Genomic DNA, 22289 nt, shown 5'->3' on the forward strand with positions numbered 1-22289 from the left:
ATTTGGTCCGACACATGAGTTGAAACAGACTTAGGGGCGAAATAGACTCGGGGGTGAAATAGACTCGACACAACCTTGAGTTTATGTTTTAGGTATTTCCGGATTGAAGGAGAAGAGCTTGGGGTGATCGTATCGCACACACCATGACTTCACACTTATTTGACTCTAATGTGTTTTGGATGATTATGAATACATTATGATTTCCATTTGGTTTTTATTAAACACGTTTGGTTGATGTTTTAATTAATATGAAAACAAAAAATTTTGGTTCAGAATTTTGGGACGTTACAATGTAAGTGCTTTTGGATCTTTATTTTACATCATTTCTATTTTGTTTGCTTTAGTCTAAGTAATTTCGCTAGTTAATTGTTTTAGATGATGATTTAAGTTGTTGAGCTTGCAAAATCAGTAACCCCTCCCAATTTACAATTATTTTCTTTAGTTTAATTAGTAGCAGTAATTTTCCATTGAAATCATACTCGTTCCCATAGAAGTTCGACACCCTACTTACCTTTACTACTCTATTTCGCGACTTGGCACACTGTCTATTTGTGTTTTAGATGGTTTAGATTTGAGAGGTTTTATAAATTTAAAACTAATTCATTAAAAATACACATCATTCGCCAAACATTATGGAAGCAACTTTTGTAGATTAATCGTCTTGTTTATATATTCTTTCAGAGGACTCATCATCTACGTACATGGTGATTCGCATTGAGGACGTACTATTTTCCCTCGTACCTTAAGGCAATCCTTAAATTGCTAATATAGTCCAAATAGTTATGAATGGCGAGTTTCTCCTTTGATAGGATTGAGATGAGAGAGAAGTATGAGTTTGGAGACGAAGGAGGAGGGTTGTTGTTGTCGTTCATCATCTACAAGATGAAAGAAGTTTAATTAGTTTGAATTTATCCTTAACATATTTTTAATCCTAAATGGGTTATTAACAAGGAAAAGATCCATATTTGGTTTTGCGATGTGTAAATAGATGTCGTAAGCACACAACAAAGTTATTTAGGTAGGTAATGCAATTTGCCAATTTCAAACTTTTGAAATTTCTAGATCATTTGAGATTCATTGACGTTCAATAGCATGTTAATCTCGATTGTGCTCTTCTCAGATTTACTGACGGGGATACCACAAACCATTAAATAGATGTTAAATCAACCATGCAAAATCGCTTGACCCTCGACATAAAATTATTCTCATATTGACATACCGGTTAAATACACATGCTCCATCAACAAAACAACTTCACAAGCGACTCATCATTTTAACTTATATTCTTGTAATGACATGCTAATTAACCACACACGTCTCATCATCAGAATATAACTAAAATATATGTTTTCATAGGTAGCACATGACTCACGTTTTTGTATATGTAAAATGGGGATTTTGTTTTATTACTCGATTAATAATTTTAATCTTGAAACAAATTTCGATGGGGTCATGAGGCCAACCCAAAAGGACTATGCTATTATTATAAATATTATCAAAACATTTTAATGATCTTTGACAATGTTTACAACATTTTTTCTTTGCACCATTTAATTCATTGGAATCTTTAGCAGCCTCCCTTCTCCGTCAATCGTTGATCACATTTTTAACACTCCTTAGCTTGCCTACCACCTTAATATCCATAAATTTATTGTTGTTAAAAGATCTCTAAACATTTGTGACTACCACATCAATACCATATTTCGAAATCCAAAAATTGAAAAACTTAAAGGAGGGGGACCAAAGTCTAACACATTTGATCGGATATAATATGAGTGATTCGAGTACACTCAAGGAAGAGTAGTGATGGAAGCAAATGAAATTAAGGATAAGAAGTTGTTGCAGACGAGGAATCTATGAAGTTTACTTAGTTTCATGCTTCCATCCTGCATAAACTATGCCTACCCATGTTGTGTTAAAAAAACACAACATGAATAAAACCGTTAAAAGTAGCAACAATATAAGGACGAAAGACGGATTTGAGACGTTCTTCCGTCCTCTGACAGAATTGAAATCCCCCAAAACTCCCAAATGCCAACAATATAGGGACGATAGACGGATTTAAAACGTTCTTCCCTCCTCCGACGGAGTTGAAATTCCCCCAAAACTTCCAAATGTCAGGGTTAGATGATTTAAGATTTTGAAAATCCGACTATATATATATATATATATATATATATATATATATATATATATATATATATATATATATATATATATATATATATATATATATATATATATATATATATATATATATATATTCTTAGGTTTTTAATGGTTTTTTTTTAATGTTTTGATAAGTTTTCTGCAATTTATCTAATTAAATGATTTGAAACTATTTTGTCGAAGTGTTTTAAATAGGTATTTTAAACTATCTATACTTGTTTCATTTATGATGATTATCTTTATGTAGAATAAAATCATGTCTTGATAATTGATATTGGAACTTCACTCAACTATATGAGGTTTAAGCCCATATCTAAAAACCCAAATGCAACAAACCCATTTTCTTTCGGCCCTGCTCTTCATAGCATCTATATTTACTTCCACTCAAAAACCTATTTCTCCTTGCCCAAAACCCTAGCCTCCCCATTCCTCTCTGCACTCCGATCTCGCAGAAATGGCCGCCGCTCGTCCCCTCGTCACCGTTCAATCCCTGGAGTCCGACATGGCCACCGACAGTGCTGGGATTCCTCTCCCCCAAGTCATGAAGGCTTCTATCCGGCCCGATATCGTCAATTTCGTTCACTCCAATATCTCCAAAAACTCCCGTCAACCCTACGCCGTTTCCCGAAAGGCCGGCCACCAGACCTCCGCCGAGTCATGGGGTACTGGACGTGCAGTATCCCGTATTCCTCGTGTTCCTGGTGGCGGAACTCACCGTGCCGGACAAGGAGCTTTCGGTAACATGTGTCGTGGTGGACGCATGTTCGCACCGACCAGGATCTGGCGCCGCTGGCACAGGAAGATCAATGTCAACCAGAAGAGGTACGCTGTGGTTTCAGCCATCGCTGCTTCTGCTGTGCCGTCGCTCGTGATGGCTCGTGGTCACCGTATTGAGTCGGTGCCTGAGCTTCCATTGGTTGTTAGCGACTCTGCTGAGGGCGTTGAGAAGACGCAGAACGCTATCAAGGTTTTGAAGCAGATCGGCGCTTATGCTGATGCGGAGAAAGCGAAGGATTCAGTTGGTATTCGTCCCGGAAAGGGAAAAATGAGGAACCGCAGGTACATTTCTAGGAAAGGACCATTGATTGTGTACGGCACTGAAGGTGCCAAGCTTGTGAAGGCTTTTAGGAACATTCCTGGAGTGGAAATCGCGAATGTTGAGAGGTTGAATTTGTTGAAGCTGGCTCCTGGTGGACATCTTGGAAGGTTCATCATCTGGACTAAATCTGCTTTTGAAAAGTTGGATTCCATCTACGGATCATTTGATAAGACAAGTGAGAAGAAGAGGGGTTATGTTTTGCCGAGGGCAAAGATGGAGAATGCTGATCTAGCTCGGATAATCAATTCTGATGAGGTTCAGTCTGTGGTTAAGCCGATCAAGAAGGAGGTAAAGAGGGCTCCAATGAAGAAGAACCCATTGAAGAACTTGAATACTATGCTGAGGTTGAACCCCTACGCCAAGACTGCCAAGAGGATGGCTGTGCTTGCTGAGGAACAGAGGAAGAAGGCTAAGAAGGAAAAGCTTGACGCCAAGAGGCAACCCATTTCCAAGGTATATATTTTTCATTCCCAATTTGGTTTAATTGAATGTTTATACACTTCATCAAATATGTGCTTATCCTTGCTTGTTTTGGCTGTTCTATTGTCTATTAACCATGGTGCAAGATATACTAACCAATTTCCTTGATCAATTTATCTCATAGTAGTTGAAATACCTTCTTAAGTCCAATTGACATTTCACCCATTAAAGAGCAAATGTTTTTAGATGATCCTGATTCCTGATAGTTATAGTTGACATAGCCGATATAGCACAACTTAATTCTGAAAGTCAGTAAACTAATTTCTGATTTAATAGATTTTTAGTAATCTAGCTCTACTCTTATTGACCCTTTTTATGATTTTCCATGAATTTTCTTAACTTCGTGTTCTTCCAAACTTTTATCTTTGAAACTTCCTTGCTCATTTACATAAAAATATCAGATTTACAATTTCACAAATTTTATCATGATTGCACTCTTACATTCCACATCTAATTGCAATGAATATCAATGTGCATTCATCGATATTTTTGTTATAGCATTCTACTTTCATTATTTCATATCACAACATTGTACTTTGAGAAATCTATCCAATTATAGAAACTTTCATATAATACAAAACAATTTTTATTTCTATAATTGGGTAGTTTTTTCAACGTATAATGTCTTGATATGAAAAGTAATTTTGTAATAGAAAAAAATGAAAGTATGATGCTATAAATTGCAATGCTTCAATAAAAAAAGTTGAAAGCATAAGAGGTTATTTGATATGCCTCTTATTGTGTCTGGTAAGAAGAGACTGAATCCTATTCAGACTATTTGATACCACAATAAGAAGCTTCTGATTTGTTATTTGTTGTATTTTATATTAATTTTGTGAGTTGATTTTAAACAGGAGGAAACTGCCAAAATCAAGGCAGCTAGCAAATCATGGTACAAGACAATGATATCAGACAGCGACTATGCTGAGTTTGATGTTTTCACCAAGTGGCTTGGAGTTTCACAGTAATCCTTCTCTTCCCTCATATGTGTTAGGTTTTTAAGATAAGAGTTTATAAAGAACATTTGTTTTGTGTTGTTTTTTTGATAAGATTGGATTTTTATGGGTTTAATTTTGCAACAAGTTTTGTTGTGTGATGGAGTTATGGTTATGGTTGGAACTTTAATCTTAATCTATGTTATATTTATGTTTGGTTTACTCCTAAATGCTGCATTTGAACAAGATCTTTTTAACTGGATAACTATGTATAATCGAAAGCATTTTCAATCAAATTTGTTAGACATTTTTTTTATGAACGAAGCCTTTTTTTAACTAATAAGAGGTGCACAAAGCCATTATGGCTAAACCTGAGCTTTTATTTTATTTTATAAAAATAAACTTCAAGTTGATAAGCTTTGGTGTGAATAATGCTATTGTGTTCACCCCTTTATATAATTGGGTGATAATGTGTTAGTTAAGAGTTGGCTCTATTCAGAGTTGTGTCAGGTAAGAGCTTGTATTATCTGTAAAGAGCTTTTGGACCATTTTACAAAGATATATTTAGGTGATATGGTTGGAAGAAGTGTAACAACAATTAAAAAGAGCTCAATTAATGCAAAAAGATACCCAAAGAATATTGTTTATGGGTTTTGCCTCTTTAATGCAAAAGGATGACTGTAGTCAGTTGAAGAGCTCTATTATTGTTGTCAATGTTTTAAAAACCGGTTTGAACTGGCTGGTCGAACTGGTTGGACCGGGAACCGGAAAAGGGAGCGGTTCAACTAGCACCGGTTTTATGTCTTTTTCTAAACCGGAATGAACCGGTCGGTTTTTACAAAAATCCGGTCGAACCGGTTAAATTAAACCGGTTAAATAAAATAAAAACATATGGAAATGAATCATTTTCATAGCAAATTTTATTTTTTTCACATCTATTTAGATTTTTTTTTTGAATAAAAACACATGATAAATGTGATAAAGTTTTTTAATGCGTTTGTGATTATCAAATTATATTTTATTTCTTTATTATACTTTATTTTATTTTTTATGTACGTTGATTGATGTAAAGTTCACGCTTATGTGTTTTTAATGTATTTGAATTAATCTTCAACTTGTATTTAAGTGTATTTTTAATGTTTAAACTTGTGGATGTCTGTGTATGTAAGAAAATAGAAAAAACGATAAAAGTTATAGAAACCGGTTGAACCGACGGTCGAACCGATAAAACCGGTTGAACCGAGAACCGAGAACCATATCGGTTCAACTAAAAAACGGTTTTTAAAACATTGATTGTTGTCCTTGTACCCGATACCTTCTCATTTTCCTTGTGACAAATATGTGAATCAATGTGAAATTATTAATTGTTAAGCCACTGCTGAGTGTGTTGCCTTTAAACTATTATGGCACTTAAACGAGAAAAAAAAAAAAAAAAGGTCGGGCTTTTAGGTCCGAGGATAGCCCAGGCAAAAGCCTGTTGGGCTTAACATGTTAACTCTTAGGTGGTGCATATGGGCTAGGCCTTTCACTTGGCTTGGGTCGACCAAACTTTGATTGGGTCTTGCTTTTGGGCCTATAGATTGAATGGGCGTTTATGTACCTCTTCATAAACGGTTAACCAATAAAGAGTTGGTCAGTTAGATTTAAAAATCAGAGCAATATAGGGGTGAAAACGAGCCGAGCCGAGCCCGAGCCTGACCAAACTCGAGCTCGGCTCGTTTAATTTTAAGGAAGCTCGAGCTCGAGCTCGATTCGAGCCTTAAAATGAAGCTCGAGCTTGACTCGTGAACAATTTAATGGGCTCGCGAGCCTAATCGAGCCTAAACGAGCCTCTATGTATGTGTATGTGTGTGTGTGTGTGTGTGTGTGTGTGTGTATATATATATATATATATATATATATGTATGTATGTGTGTGTGTATGTATGTATGTATGTGTGTGTGTGTGTGTATATATATATATATATATATATATATATATATATATATATATATATATATATATATAGGCTCGTTTAAGCTCGTTTAGGTTCGCGATCCAACTAATTGAAGCTCGGCTCGAGCTCGTTTAATAAACGAGCCTCATATTTAGGCTCGAGCTCGGCTTAGGCTCGTTTAATTCGATCTCTAGTCGAGCTTTTAACGAGTCAATCCCGAGTAGCTCACGAGTAGTTCGCCTCACTTACACCCCTAGAGCAATAACCTGTTTGCGTTTTCAATTTAATGAGAGAATTTCATTTATACCCTTATTAAACGTCAAAATATCATATTTATCCAACCTAATATTTAAATATCATATTTGTCCTCCTTAATCTTATAAAATATCATATTTGCCCAAATATATATTTTTAACTTTTTAAAATCTCTTTTTATATATTAAGATAATTAAAATAAAAAAAATAAAAACCAAATAGACCATATTTCATCTTCTAGGCCTGTTGTTAACTTCTCGCGGCGTAATGTCAATTGCTAGTGCTTTTTTATTTTGAATTTTTGCTACTTATAAAATAGAGAAGGTGATTAAACCATGAGTTTCTTTTACTGTTTGATTTTGTATTTTTTTAAAAGTGAAAAAAGAAAAAGTTTAAATAGCTATCGCCGATTGGTAAGCCGATTGTTACCAATTGCAATTCTAGTTATATGTGGTTGTGTGTGCGGCAATGGATAAAAAATTTGAGTGTATTATAATATATTTTTTGTGTGTACAGGTCAAAATTTGACTCTTTGTGTTTCATGAGTTTTTATTTTAAAGAATGAACACAGTGTAACACTTATTGTTTCCGATGGCAAACTTCAAGTTAGTTGTTGATGGAGTTTATATGATTTAGAAGTTAAGGGTAATAGGGTACATTTAATTAATATTTTCAATTTTAATAATTTTAAAATATTTAATAAATGGTTTTGGGCAAATATGATATTTTAAAGTTTAAGAAGGTTAAATATGATATTTAGATATTCGGTTGGACAAATATGATATTTTAACGATTAATAAGGGTATATACGAAATTCTCTCTTTAATTTATTAAAATCGAGCCCAAATTTCACAACTAATCCATTTGTGCACCTGTATCATTTGTACACCTGAATGATGCCATACATGCAAGATATGTTCAAGTTCAACCTAAATTTGATATCTCAACTTAACCTAACATCTTTAATTAAATGGATAGTTATTTTTCAATATTCAACTTGTTAAAAGATGGTTGATTTCGGGTTAACATATTTATTGTTTCTAACCAACATGCTTAATGAACGGGTTGAATTGGGTTGACGTAATTAAATTTCAAAACTACGTAGTTAAATTTCAAAAATTCAATAAACTAAAAACCTCACACTTAGGGATGTGCTTCGGGTCGGAACCGACCCGAACCCGAATAACCCGAAATCCGAATTGGATGAAAAGTGGGAACCGAAACCCGGACTGATTATATTAATATGGGACCGGTTCGGTTCAGGTAATACGGGTTTCGGTTCGGTTATTAACCCGAAAGGACCAAAATAACCCAAAAAAACCGAAATGACCAGAATAACCCAAATAAATTGAAATGACCCGAATACCCAAAATAAGGAAATTTTATATCTAGTTCAAGAAAAAAAAATTAATTTAATATATTTTTTTTCTTGAACTAAATATAGAATTTTCTTATTTGGGTTATTCGGGCAATTTCGGTTTATTTGGGTTATTCAGGTCATTTCAGTTTATTTGGGTTATTCGGTTCAAGTGAGTATTCACTTTTCGGATCGGTCTTTTTGACCCGATTAAACCTTTATTCGGGTAACCCGGACCGAATAACCCAAAACCCGAATTGGGCAAAAATAGATACCCGAGAACCGACCCAAATAACTTATTCGACCCTAATTCAGGTCGGTTCGGTCCGGGTTTCGGTTCCGGTTCGGGTATTCGGTCCAAACGCACATCTCTACTCATACTTAATTAAACAAGTTACAAACTATAATAAGTTGAGTTTTTTAAAAGAATACAACCATAATTACAAATTAAATCTTCTAATAATATTAGAAATGTATGGCTTCTAAACTTTCATCTTGATTGTCTATCTTCTTTGTCATGATGGCTTCATAAAGCTCCGAACATTGTGAATCTTTTTTTGCTAAAAAAATAAATAAATTAATGTAATTTTTTAATTATAACAAATTCATGGTTATATATAACACAAAATATTCAAATAGAAGCTAGAACAAACCTACTCCATACACGAAATCCCTTACACAAATAATAGTCTCAACTTTGAAAGCTTCACATAACTTTTATAAGCATCAATGACCTATTGACCTTATTACATGAGTTGAAGGCACATCCAAATGTATGTTGAGATATGACTACTAGATGTCCTTACACATTCGAGCAGGAGTTGAATATCAAATCTCACAAGTTCTCCATCAATCCAAAATATTCAATTTGTTCACTCAATAATTGCTAACATTATCGTCATGCTTAGGTATTGACTCACAAGGGATTGAAGGTCTTAGTTAGGGTTCGATTTTGTGAATCAACTAACTGAGCAACTAAAAAAGACCTTTGGCCTAGCGATAAGGAGTGACACTCTCAAATGAGAGGTCATGGGTTCAAGTCTCATTAGGAGACATAAGTGGTTTTAGGAGTAGGTTAGTTTGCCGGTTCAAAAAAGAAAAAAGAAAAACTGAGCAACTGTTTTTTTTTCTATAAGGGTTATTTTATTTTATATTTTTAAATATAAAATGATTAGACGTTCATATTAAATATGTCACAACTAGGAATTTTAATGCTTTGTAAACATTAAACAAGGATAACATTATAACTAAAACTTGAAAGCATGTATGATGCTTATTCAATGACAACAAAATTCCATCAAACACTCTATACAAACACTCAAATAGTCAACAAAAGGTTGGAAACCCTAGAAATCCCGGTTTAAGTCCAATATGGACTAGGATTTCCTTATTGGGCCTATTGGACCAATAAGCTTCTAATTTGACTATTTTGGGCTTAGAACTCTTAAATGGGCTCTCATTGGATCCACTCTCATGAGACTTAACCTTTTTGGGCCTTATAAGTCTAAAATGGACTAGTTTACCTTTAATGGGCCTTGTTGGGCCATGACAAATCCAATTAGCCTTAATGGACTCAAATCCATTCTTTTATGCAACATTTGGGCCGTGAACTACTTTAAAGGCCCAATGGGCCGAAAACCATCAAATTGGGCCTCATAATATGGGACTCAAGCACAAAAGGCCCAAACAATTCTTTTCCTTCTCCCTCTCTCAGCCCAAGTAGAAAACAAAAAAAAGGGAATTAAGAGGATTAAGGAGGGTTAGCCACCTCCTTATTACATGTTGGACTTCCATGCAACTTCACATGTCTCCATGCACCCATCCCTTCACTTCTCTCTCTCTTCTCCTTCTTCTACTCTCGGCCGAGAGCATCAACACATACACACACACACACTTAATTCACTTCCAAATCCTCTCAAGAACACCTTCATTCCTCCTTCAAAATTTTCGAGATTTAGGGCATTTCAAGAAGGTTTTCATCCAAGAATCACTCCAAGATATATACTTGTGGTAAGATCTTGTCAACATACTTTCTTTCTACAACTTAATCACTCTTCTTACCACCTTAAATTCTTGATCATACTCCCTAGAACTCTTCAAATTCGAAGGTCTCTTCAAGAAGATTGTTAGGGCCGAGAATCTCATCAATCTTTTCCATTTCTTCTACAAAACCGTGAGCAACTAAGCAAGGTGAGTTCATACCCCCTTGTTTTCGGTTTTTACTTGTTTTTGGGGGGAGAATACAAGTATTATGTGATGATCTATGTGTGTTTGCATGCTATATGTGATTTCTTTAGTTTTTGGTTGTGATAATATGTAATATTTGCTATATTTTGAGATCTATAGCAAAAAGGGTGAAAGAATCATAAACACAAACATAATAAACAACATATATCATAGATCTAATGGTCCTTAAGTTTAAAAAGTGAAAAACAAAACCAAAAGAACCTTACAAGTGTCATTTTTTGCAAAAATAACAAAGATTGGGTATAAATTGTAAATTGTCGGTTTTATGAGGGTTATAAGTTGTTTATTTGTATAAAAGCTGATTTTTATGAAAATAACACTTTTCAAAGGGTCAAAAACATAAATTTTAGCTTAATGGGCTTAAAAGTGGGCCTAATGGGTTTTGGGCCCAAGGTTACGAAAAAAATGAGATTTTGAGGGGTTGAATTGGAAAACTTAGCAAACTATGGGTCTAAAATGTAAATAAACTTTTTCAGGGGTTAAAAATGAGTTATTACCAAATTTGGACTAAAAATGCAAAGTTTTTGATTTTGGGGTCAAAATTGTAAAACTTACGGAATTTGAGCCAAAAATGTAAACTTTTTACAAATAAAGGCTGGAAATGACAAATGCAATAGTTTTGGGCAAAAGTTTCTATTCAAATAAAGTTTGGGTGGAAAATGTCAATAAAAATGGTTTAAGGACCAAAAATGTCAATTTTCGTAAAAAGGGACTAAAACTGTCATTTTTATAGAAAAAAGTGTCACAATGGTTAAACTAAACGTTTTTGGGCCAATTAAAACGACTATAACTTTTGGGGTTAAAAATAGCAAGTTTATAACACATAGTTTTAAAAATATATATATATATATATATATATATATATATATATATATATATATATATATATATATATATATAATAAAAACTTCGTTATAAATCAAACGTTAAAATATTTCGTTATTGCGAATAAACATTTAACATACCACGAATACCAACAATACGAACTCAAACTCGATAAAACATAAGCGATTCAAAAGTTGGGCTCAAATACCTTCTATACGTGCTATTGGGCCTCTGTGGCCCAATATCATGTTTATTGGGCCCGATATATTCACACATGTTTATTGGGCCTCTTGTGACCCAATTACATGCCTAAGGGACCCTCAATGGCTTTTACATGCTATTGGGCCTCAGTGGCCCATTGGCATTGCTAGTAAGGTCCAAATAAATCATATGCGTAATGGGCTAACGCGTCCTTCGTATACTCGACAGCCTTAAATAACATACGTGATTAGTAGGGCCCCCGTAGTCCTCTTCTCTTCGTCTGTTAGGCTTACCTTCTATTCAAGTAAACAAAAATCAGGTCGTTAATCAAGGTTATTCAATTTCATTTGGATTAGTGAGTAATAACGGGCGACACCAATAAGTGTCGGTCGTAGTCTGTAGTTATAATCAAGTCTCCTGGAGGGAGAGCGAGAGTTTGTGTATAGATCTATACGGGGGTGACTCCCCCACACTTAAGTTGTTCACTACAGTTAGACTCGGCCAGTCTAGGGTGACAAAATCTTAAATAAATTTCGGCGTTCGCTAGAATGCCAAGACAGACGAACTAGTCATTATTATGCATGGTTATAACGACTCACATAGAGATCCAATACCATCTAAGTAATCATGGGAAATCATATTCATTCGTTGTGACGATACAATAATACAAAACGATCATACTATTTTATCGGAAAACATCGGGTTTTCCGGGGAAACAACATTATTCACTTGTACTTTCAATAACTATAATGCAAGAATTTATCATGAGAAACATATCATTTTTACACGTTTTGAAATCATTCACGCATATACTTATGGATCATCACACCTATTGTATAAACAATTGTCGTTTCAGAAAATATCAGATTTTCTGGGTTTTACAAACTATACAAAATATTTTCATATCAAACCTCTTATAAACTCACCAACATTATATATGTTGACGTTTTCAAAATAACTTGTATTCTCAGGTAACAGATAAGCTGAAGAACAATACCAAGTGTGTTAGGATGTTATGTTTTGAAAACTCTCAAACAATTTATGCGATGGATATGTAATATTTAGACAATGTACTTGATGTGAACAAGGTCAGTTGTAATGTATTAATGCATGGTGATGTTTATGTTATGTTTCATATATATTCATTGTGATGATATTTCAATTTAAGTCACGCGAGCCCTCGGACGTTTCCGCCGTCTGGTTCGGGGGTGTGACAAAATAAATATCAAATATAAATAATTAATTTATTTAAATGGGTTAGTGGGTTGAAAATTTCAACCATAACCCAACTCATCCAGTTAAATTGATCAAACAGGTTGAAACTTTAATCTAACCCGTTAATTTAGAGTTAACATGCTTGATTACTTTTTTTTTCAGCTCTAGTCACACTTAGACAAAATTGCCCCATCATTGGCCTAAAATTCTATGATTTTAGGCTTTGAATTTCAACATTTTCCTAAGTTAGTATACTTTTAAAATATCCTTTATTCGTTTTTTTTTCATGTAATTTGAATGAATCAATAACCTTTGTCAATGGAATGCTATACAGGATTGAGAATTTTAATACTAAAGTTTAGCAAAACTCATAAGTTTGAATTTTGACTAAACTTATAAGAAGTAGCACCGAGGAGCCCTTCAAAACATTGGAATATATATATTCTTTTTCTTCAAAAGTGTGTACTTTCTCTACCATTCTCTAAACATATATCAGATACTTCCATCTTATATCATAACCGAGTACGTTAACAACATATTAGTCAACGATATCTCATGTGTATATCCCAATATATTTGTCAACAATATGTATCTCATGTATACATACTTTATTATTACGAACGATTGTCAATTCCATACATATCTCTAACTGATAGAGATTCCTTCTTGTACCAGCCGATGCATTTAAGCATCAATAATAGATAGATCACTCCAAGAAAATCCATTCCATCATTTTTGATTTTCATGGCATCAAAGATATACTTTCTTAGTTATTTGTTCTAATTCTCCGGAGATACCCCAAAATAGATGGTTCCTATAACATACTTAAAATTTCGGCGATAATGTAATTGTGATTCTAAGGATAATGATTAAAGTTTGTGAAATGTTTGGAAGTATCATAGTTTTTGGAAAATGATGAAAACGGTAAAATTGGTAAATAATAGCAAATTATGCTTTAAATGTCATATGAATGTAAGAACTATGTTTGGACAAGTTATAATATATATTAGGATAAAAAGTATATGAAATGATAAGCAATTAGGCAATAAATGGTGAAAAACACAAAATACATTGTTATTATAGAATAAAGTGGGACAAAAAAGGAAATTCAAGTGTTAATGATAAAGGAGAATAAATAAGTTGTGTAAATAACTTATGAACCTCATAGAAGGACTATGAGAACTTATGAAAACAAATATTTGAGAATATGAAAGTGAGTTTACGAGTGAAGACTAAAAAAATATAAAAAAGGTCATAGGACAATAGTACAATTTGAAAGAAATTAGTATGAAAATGTGTTTTATATGTAAAGTTAATGTTAAAATTTTACTTAGACATGTTATGTTATTGCTGTAAATAGACAGAATGCAAACATGTATGTGTCAAGAAATAGATGAAAATCCAACATAGGTTGCTATTTTATAACAAAGTGGGACAAGATAAATTGATGTCAAGACATCATGATCAAGTAACTAGGAATTATTTGAAGTACCTTTATGAATTGGAAGTATAGTAACATAATATGTTGTATGGGGTTATTACTTATGAAAGATGACTTAATTTGGGGTCACCAACATTAGTATGTAAACTGCATACACCTAAGGCCAAAATCCAAGCAGACCGAGTGACCAAACATCCCTTCACTGTTGTGGGATAAATGTTTGAAAACAATCATAACAGTAGAAACAATGAAAACATTATTTGTAACATGCGTACTTTTAAAACCTTTTAAAAAACCACGATTGCACATTTATCATGATATTAATTCATGATAAAAATATGATTTTACTAAAACTTTCAAATATTTATCAGAGTTTATAAACATTTGGTGTTGCGAAACTAATATCACAACCATATTACAAGGGAAAGAATTATACAACCCAAAGACCATGCAAAGTCTTCCATAAACATTCACTAATAATGCTCTTCTAGTCCTTAGCTTCTAAACTTAAGTATATAGCACATTTAGAAACAAAACTTAAGTCTAAAGACTCAGGAGATAAATGGATTTAGACTAAAAAAATATTAAATATACTTTCAAAATATTTCATAAGAACTTTAACTTTTTGCAAGCATTCAATATTACAACCTTACGAAACTTCATAAGTATGAAACGTACTTTCATAACCTCATAATTACTTTAACAAAACATGAAACATTCGATATCATAAACTTTCCGGATTACCTGTACGTATACTGAGTCTATACCCCTCGCTGGTTAACTACTAGCTTGTATCATATATAGGGAGTTCATACCTCTCGTCGGTTCACAACTATCTCCTTACTAACTACGATAAAGCAAATTCCATTGTGGCCGTTGGGGAGTCTATACCCCTCGACAACTACTTCGCAATGGGAGGTACTATCCTAATAATGTATCATTCATCTCATTACCAGGACATGTTTGGACACTTCCCTCACCATGAATGCATTCATAACATAAAATTTCAAACTAAAATCATGAATAAATTAACATCTATATATATATATATATATATATATATATATATATATATATATATATATCATCGGACTTTTAGCGATGGTTTGGACTTTTTTCCTATGGTTCGGTCATTTAGCTATGGTTCGGCCATTTCACGACGGTTCGGTCTTTTTCCTATGGTTCAACCATTTCTGGTTTGCCCATTCCCAAGACAAAAGGTACTCCTATCACATCAGTTATAGCTCATATACTTACCATCCCGCTGCACAACTTTAAACCTACTCTCCAAGATAAAAAGGTACTCCCGACACTATATATATACCTCTCAAGACACTTCCAATGATATGCTCTAACTCTCTCTACATACTCATCACACATACCATCGGGTTCCTTCCACTCGAAGGACCCGACCCACTTTTCGTATCGATACTAACTTGATCGTCGGAGGTCGCTCCCAGGACGCAAGTCCTGAGGCGACTCTAACGATTCTCGTTTATGAGTGTAACAGGAATCAAATCAGGGCTTGCTAGCTGCATCGAAGAAGATATACAAGATCTCGACTCGATCAACCCCGTGACGAGTTTCAGGGTTATATCTAGTATATAACTAAATGTAATCCTATAGTTGCCTTTAAACCACAAAAAATCACAGAAAAACAAATAAAACATATATAATTGCATAAATTATATAGGTTTTAACTAAATTAGTTTAATCAGATCAAATTTGAATTTAAATTAAACTATTCGGATCTATGTTTTAAAAATCAAAATGAATTGAATTCATTGATTAAATTAGATGGACACTTTAAAATGAACACCCTAAACATTCCCATAACTAAATTGACGTTTGCTAATCATAAAAGTAGAAGGAGTACTAGATAAATAAGTAAAGTAGAGGGGTACATTCTGAATCCACATGTGGCGTGGCGTCCTAATCCTGCATTGAAAGGCGTGCCGAACTATTCTACGTTATCTCTCCGGTTCATGTCAATTTGATAAAGACACGTGCTTATTTATATCATTTTATAACAGGTCTAAAATGTTTTTACTTCAACCATACCAATTTATAATATTGGGGCTAAATGCCTAAATGTTTTATATACATGAAGGAACTCAAATAGGTACAATAAATTGTCTTTTCACTTTAATCATATTATAAATGTTAATTATCTGAGAATAATGATATTATATTATTCATTTCATATAAAAAATGATTTTTTTAAATACTTAACTTAAAGATTAAAAAATAGCTCATATAAAATATATCATTAACAAAAAATATATCATTAACAAAATCTAATTGACAACTATTAAATTAGTCAAATATTAAATACAATATTGAAAATTTTCATTTTCACTAGAAAGGTTACATCCGCTATGCGGGAGCCAGAAGCTTTCAATGTTGTTTCCGAATTGATAAATATGACAGACATAGAAAGTGCAAGGATGAAAAGATTAAAAAATAGCTCATATATATTCATTTCATATAAAAAATAATTTTTTTAAATACTTAACTTAAAGATTAAAAAATAGCTCATATAAAATATATCATTAACAAAAAATATATCATTAACAAAATCTAATTGACAACTATTAAATTAGTCAAATATTAAATACAATATTGAAAATTTTCATTTTCACTAGAAAGGTTACCCCCGCTACGCGGGGGCCAGAAGCTTTCAATGTTGTTTCCGAATTGATAAATATGACAGACATAGAAAGTGCAAGGATGAAAAGTCCGGGCTTTGTCCCGGACAAAAAATGTAAAAGTTTTGACAGCAAGGACCAAAAGTGTGAAAATGGCTAAAGAATTAAAGGGGTAGGAATTAACAACTTTTTAGAAAAGGGATCAAAGTTGTCAAACCGTTAAAGTTTTGTGGCCAAACTTAAATATTAAAATGTTCCAAAAAAGTGTAAAAATATTGATTGCAAGGACCAAAAGTGTCAAAATGGGTAAAGAATAATGACCAAAGTTGCCAAAAACATCCAAATTTAGTATTCCTAACTTCCAACAATAATACAGGGACATGAATAAATTAATTAAAGAAGTACAGAGACCGAATATGTAAATCAAAGGACCAAACTTGAACAAAGTATCCCAAATTTACTATTCCTTTATTCCACAACTTTAATATATATATAATAATTATAGGGATAGTCGTTGGTGCGCCCCTCGAATCCCTACTAGTTTTTATTGTAATGTTGCTATTTTGTACCAAGGATAAAGACAACCTATTTAAAGCCCATCTACATCCGTTATGCTTACAAATCGGCTCTTTAAACATTCTGTAATTCAAAAATATATCATGGTTTTTAGCAATTTAACATATAGCATAAGTGATTTTACAAGGACATACTCATTATTCCACATTTAGCTTATAAATAATAAACTAAAATTTGAAGCTTATATTTCAGGATGCAAATACTTTAGTTTAATATCACTATATATTAGTCGTATATGTTAAAAGTGTTAAATTAATTCACTAATTATAAATTTAGTTATTTAAAAAATAACTTATTATAAAAAAATTGATCATTGAGAAATTGTAACATGAAACCAATTAAAGTTTAAAAGTAGAAAATCTATTAGATTTTAGAATACGTAGTATTAGCATTTTAATGGATTATTATGAAATGGTGATTTGAGAATTGATATTTTTATAAAGATTGATGTAGCTACCATTTAGATCACTGTTTTTTTTGTCAACGTTTCTCCAAATTTAAAATCTTTATTAGGTTATTAGTATAAAAATATACTTTAATATCTTCTTTACCATGTAAACCTTTTATTTTAAAATCATGGCTCTCTCATATTAAAACTATTTTTGACTAAAATAGAAATTTAAAAAATAATTATTACAGTAATAATAAGAACAGAGTCAATGATCCTATTTTTTTTTTACTAAAATAGAAAGTTAAGAAATAATTATTACAGTAATAACAACAACAGAGTTAATAATCTAAAAAAAAAGTTGGCTAAAAAGACATCCCTTTTTACCATATGGACACCCTACTTAATTTTTAAAATATTTTTATTGGTTAAAATTGCATTGTTTTCCGAAAAAATTGATTATAAATAATTGATTATAGGTTGACTTTTTATAAAAATGATAACAGGGTGTTTTAGTAGCAACACCAAAAAAAAAAAAAAAAAAAAAAAAAAAAAAAAAAAAAAAAACATGCATGTAACTGTGCAACGTTTTTCTATGTTATCCAGAAATTGTTAATTTTTGAAAATTATAATGACTATTTATGAAACGTTGTCAAAAGCGATTAGGAAATAGTCATTAACTCAATCATTTTGGTGTTAAAAGAAGAGGGAGGAGGATTAGGATTTAGAGTGTGTCCATACGTCGACCAGTTGACATTTTTCAAATAATAACCGATTATCCAAAACCCCCATACTTTCGATCTTTTTCTATACAATACAATTTCATCGATTCAACTACACATATACAATCATCATCATCATCATCTCCATCTCTTTCTCGCATTTCATCAATCATGTCGTCTGCAATATCCAATTCCAATCACACCAACGTTAACGAGTATGTTGACGATGATCAGTCCACCACCCGAAGAATCCGCCTCCTTTCGCTCCACCTCAATCCGCCAATCCTCCACCATGACCACCAGCTTCAGCTCGAAGCTTGTTCTGGGCGTACCAAGATGAACGTAGACGCTGAAAAACTGACTAGTTATTTGAGGGGAAAACACAGGGATGTTCAAGAAAAGATTTTCGAGTATTTTAATTCGAGGCCTGATCTTCAAACCCCGATTGAGATCTTGAAAGATGATTATCGGGAACTTTGTATGAGACAACTTGTGGGTCTTGTTAGAGAAGCTGGGATTAGACCTTTTAGGTATGTCGTTGAAGATCCTTTGATATATTTTGCAATGATTGAAGCTATCGGGAGTGTTGATATGTCTCTTGGGATCAAATTGGGCGTTCAGTACAGGTGATTCTTCTACTCTTCATTATTTCTGTAAATTAATCTCGTCGATTTACTAACTGGGTTTCTGGATTAGAATTCTTGTTCATGAAATATATAATTTAATCTATTAATCGTCATTTATGACGGATGGTGATTGAAACATGATGCTTAATCGATGCTAATTTCCATCTTGTTCTTCGATTATTTACTAATTTATCTTCATTGTTTTTTGAATATGAATATGAAATCTATAGATTAGGATGATGTTTCAGTTGATGTCTCCATTGTATCTGAATCATCTGCTTCTGCTGCTAATGCCATTGACAAAAATATCCGATTTCATGTAATTTACATTAAGAAGTCAATAAAGAAATCAAACAATTGGGGAAAACTAGAAATCGAAGCCCAAAAAGATGGAATTTACTCCGGTTATATCTAATTTTGGATATTGTTTGATTGCAGTTTATGGGGAGGATCTGTGCTAAATTTGGGTACCAAAAAACATCGTGATAAGTACTTCGAAGGCATCGACAATCTGGAGTATCTTGGCTGTTTTGCTATGACCGAGCTTCACCATGGTATGCTTTTCTGTTTATTTCTTATGAAATGAAATAACAAATGAATGGAATAGACAATTCCATGATCTGTGTCTTGCAGGAATGGAATTACATTCCATTCATTTCCTATTCCATCGTTTCCATTCATTTCCTATTCCATCGTATCAAACACATCAACTAACGAGTTATCTATTGACCCCTTTATCTTCAAGGCTCAAACGTTCAAGGCATTCAAACCATTGCCACATTCGATCCTATAACCGATGAATTCATCATCACCACACCAAACGACGGAGCCATCAAATGGTGGATCGGAAACGCGGCGGTTCACGGCAAGTTCGCCACCGTTTTTGCGAAGCTCATGTTACCCACTAATGGCGTCGTTACCGATATGGGTGTCCACGCTTTCATTGTACCAATTCGAGATCTCAAAACCCATAAAACACTCCCCGGCGTTGAAATCAACGATTGCGGCCATAAAGTCGGTCTCAACGGCGTCGATAACGGCGCCTTAAGATTTCGCGATGTCAGAATCCCGAGAGATAATCTTCTAAATCGATTCGGCGATGTGTCAAGAGACGGGACGTACACGAGTCCTCTTCCCACCGTTAATAAACGTTTCGCCGCCACGCTCGGCGAGCTTGTCGGTGGCCGTGTAGGGCTCGCTTATTCATCCGTCGGTGTGCTCAAAATCGCTGCCACAATTGCGATCCGATACTCGTTACTCAGGCAACAATTTGGGCCTCCAAAAAAACCTGAAATTAGCATTCTTGATTACCAATCGCAGCAACACAAATTGATGCCGATGTTGGCCTCGACTTATGCGTTTCATTTTGCTACTGTGAATTTGGTTGAAAAGTATGCGCAGATGAAGAAGACCCACGATGAACAATTGATTGCGGATGTTCATGCATTATCAGCTGGGCTTAAATCTTATATAACTTCTTATACTGCTAAGTCGTTGAGTATTTGTAGAGAAGCTTGTGGAGGCCATGGATATGCAGCTGTTAATCGGTTTGGGAGCTTGAGGAATGATCATGATATTTTTCAAACGTTTGAAGGGGATAACACAGTGCTCTTACAGCAGGTTTGGTTTTTTTAAATCCATCGACTCTCTCAATTAGTTCTCCATGTGACACAAAGTAAATGGATTTACACAGGTGGCGGGTGATCTATTGAAGCAATATCAACAGAAGTTCAGTGGTGGGACCCTTGCTGTTACATGGAACTACTTGAGAGAGTCGATGAACACGTATCTTTCTCAACCCAATCCAGTCACTGCTAGGTGGGAAGGTGAAGACCATTTAAGAGATCCTAAATTCCAATTGGATGCTTTCAGGGTAATAATTCTTTTATTTTTCTTAGCATTTTTAAATTAGATTCTGTTTCTAATTATTGTGAAATTTATTTTAAACTAAATATATATTAACATCAATAATGTTTTTAGTATCGAACATCTCGGTTGCTTCAAAGTGCTGCAGTCCGATTACGGAAGCATTCAAAGACTCTTGGAAGTTTTGGTGCTTGGAATCGATGTTTAAATCATCTTTTGACTCTTGCAGAGTCCCACATTGAAACTGTCATCCTTGAAAATTTCATTGAAGCAATTAAAAGGTGAATTAACTTTTTCTCTCTCATATATTAATTGGTGATCTAAGGATTAAGGTGTTTTTTTTTTCTTATCTAATTCAGGTGTCCAGATGCAAATTCTAGGGCTGCTTTGAAGCTTGTTTGTGATCTTTATGCCTTGAATCGCATATGGAATGATATAGGAACTTATCGCAATGTGGACTATGTCGCCCCTAACAAAGCCAAGGTAATTAGTAATTAGTAATAACTAATAAATAACCCTTAATTTTTTTTTTAATCAATATAAGAAATTTTGTTTTCAGTTGTTACCTATAATAATATAAATCATGTATTTTTGTAGGCGATACACAAGCTAGCGGATTATTTGAGTTTTCAGGTGAAGAATGTCGCGAAAGAACTTGTGGATGCATTTGATTTGCCTGATCATGTCACAAGGGCACCGATTGGTAAACAGACACCAGGTGAAGCTTATACGGAATACACTCATTATGTTGGGTTCTAGTTGGAGTAAAATACATTGCTATTACACACAATCATAGAAGAAAGGTAAGAAGGCTATGTTCAAGTCTGAAAATAAGAATTCAACAAGTGTGAAATTGTTGTAAAATTGATACTTTTTTGGTTTCATAAGAGATTAGCTATGCTAGATTCCAGAGTGTTTTTATGGCAATTTGGTCTTAAATGTGACGTGATTATTAGATAAGTTTGATATTTTCACATCTTTATCTTTATTTTAGAATAATTGTCCTCATTTTTCTTGGATGATAAGGAAACCTCGGACCCATATAATACCATGCACACCACATGGATCGGACATAGCATCCCCAAATGAAGGGAATTGGAATTGGAGGCAACTTCATTGGAGTGTTTTATTCCAAATCCTTTCACAACTAATCCACTCAAGAATCAAAAACGTATGTGGTCTAGCATTATTAGTGGATGTGAGTTGACCATTTCTAATTTTCTATTATAAAAAAAACCACTCAAGAATTGGTGATTCTCTTTCAAAACTTCCAAAACTCGAACATCATCGAAACCTATATCAA

The 22289-nt window shown here is 33.5% G+C and overlaps 2 protein-coding genes across 2 annotated transcripts; both read left to right on the plus strand.

The window, feature by feature from the left end:
- Positions 1–2555: 2555 nt before the first annotated feature.
- LOC145108793 (large ribosomal subunit protein uL4) lies at positions 2556–4905 on the plus strand. Its single transcript, XM_079045885.1, has 2 exons — positions 2556–3721; positions 4603–4905. The coding sequence occupies exons 1-2, from the start codon at positions 2624–2626 to the stop codon at positions 4714–4716; spliced, it is 1212 nt and encodes a 403-aa protein (XP_078902011.1). The 5' UTR covers positions 2556–2623; the 3' UTR covers positions 4717–4905.
- Positions 4906–18458: 13553 nt separating this feature from the next.
- ACX2 (acyl-CoA oxidase 2) lies at positions 18459–21962 on the plus strand. Its single transcript, XM_079045886.1, has 7 exons — positions 18459–19120; positions 19559–19674; positions 19866–20740; positions 20814–20993; positions 21101–21267; positions 21346–21469; positions 21584–21962. The coding sequence occupies exons 1-7, from the start codon at positions 18666–18668 to the stop codon at positions 21743–21745; spliced, it is 2079 nt and encodes a 692-aa protein (XP_078902012.1). The 5' UTR covers positions 18459–18665; the 3' UTR covers positions 21746–21962.
- Positions 21963–22289: the final 327 nt, after the last annotated feature.

Source organism: Lactuca virosa, chromosome 4, assembly GCF_052849685.1.
Source record: "Lactuca virosa cultivar CGN04683 chromosome 4, Lactuca_virosa_CGN04683_v6, whole genome shotgun sequence".
NCBI lineage: Eukaryota > Viridiplantae > Streptophyta > Magnoliopsida > Asterales > Asteraceae > Lactuca > Lactuca virosa.

Coding starts and splice junctions, on each gene's coding strand:
- ACX2 (XM_079045886.1), top strand. CDS start 18,666: ATGTCGTCTGCAATATCCAATTCCAATCACACCAACGTTAACGAGTAT. Junction 19,675..19,865: donor TATGACCGAGCTTCACCATG/GTATGCTTTTCT, acceptor TTTATCTTCAAG/GCTCAAACGTTCAAGGCATT. Junction 20,741..20,813: donor ACACAGTGCTCTTACAGCAG/GTTTGGTTTTTT, acceptor GGATTTACACAG/GTGGCGGGTGATCTATTGAA.
- LOC145108793 (XM_079045885.1), top strand. CDS start 2,624: ATGGCCGCCGCTCGTCCCCTCGTCACCGTTCAATCCCTGGAGTCCGAC. Junction 3,722..4,602: donor AGAGGCAACCCATTTCCAAG/GTATATATTTTT, acceptor GATTTTAAACAG/GAGGAAACTGCCAAAATCAA.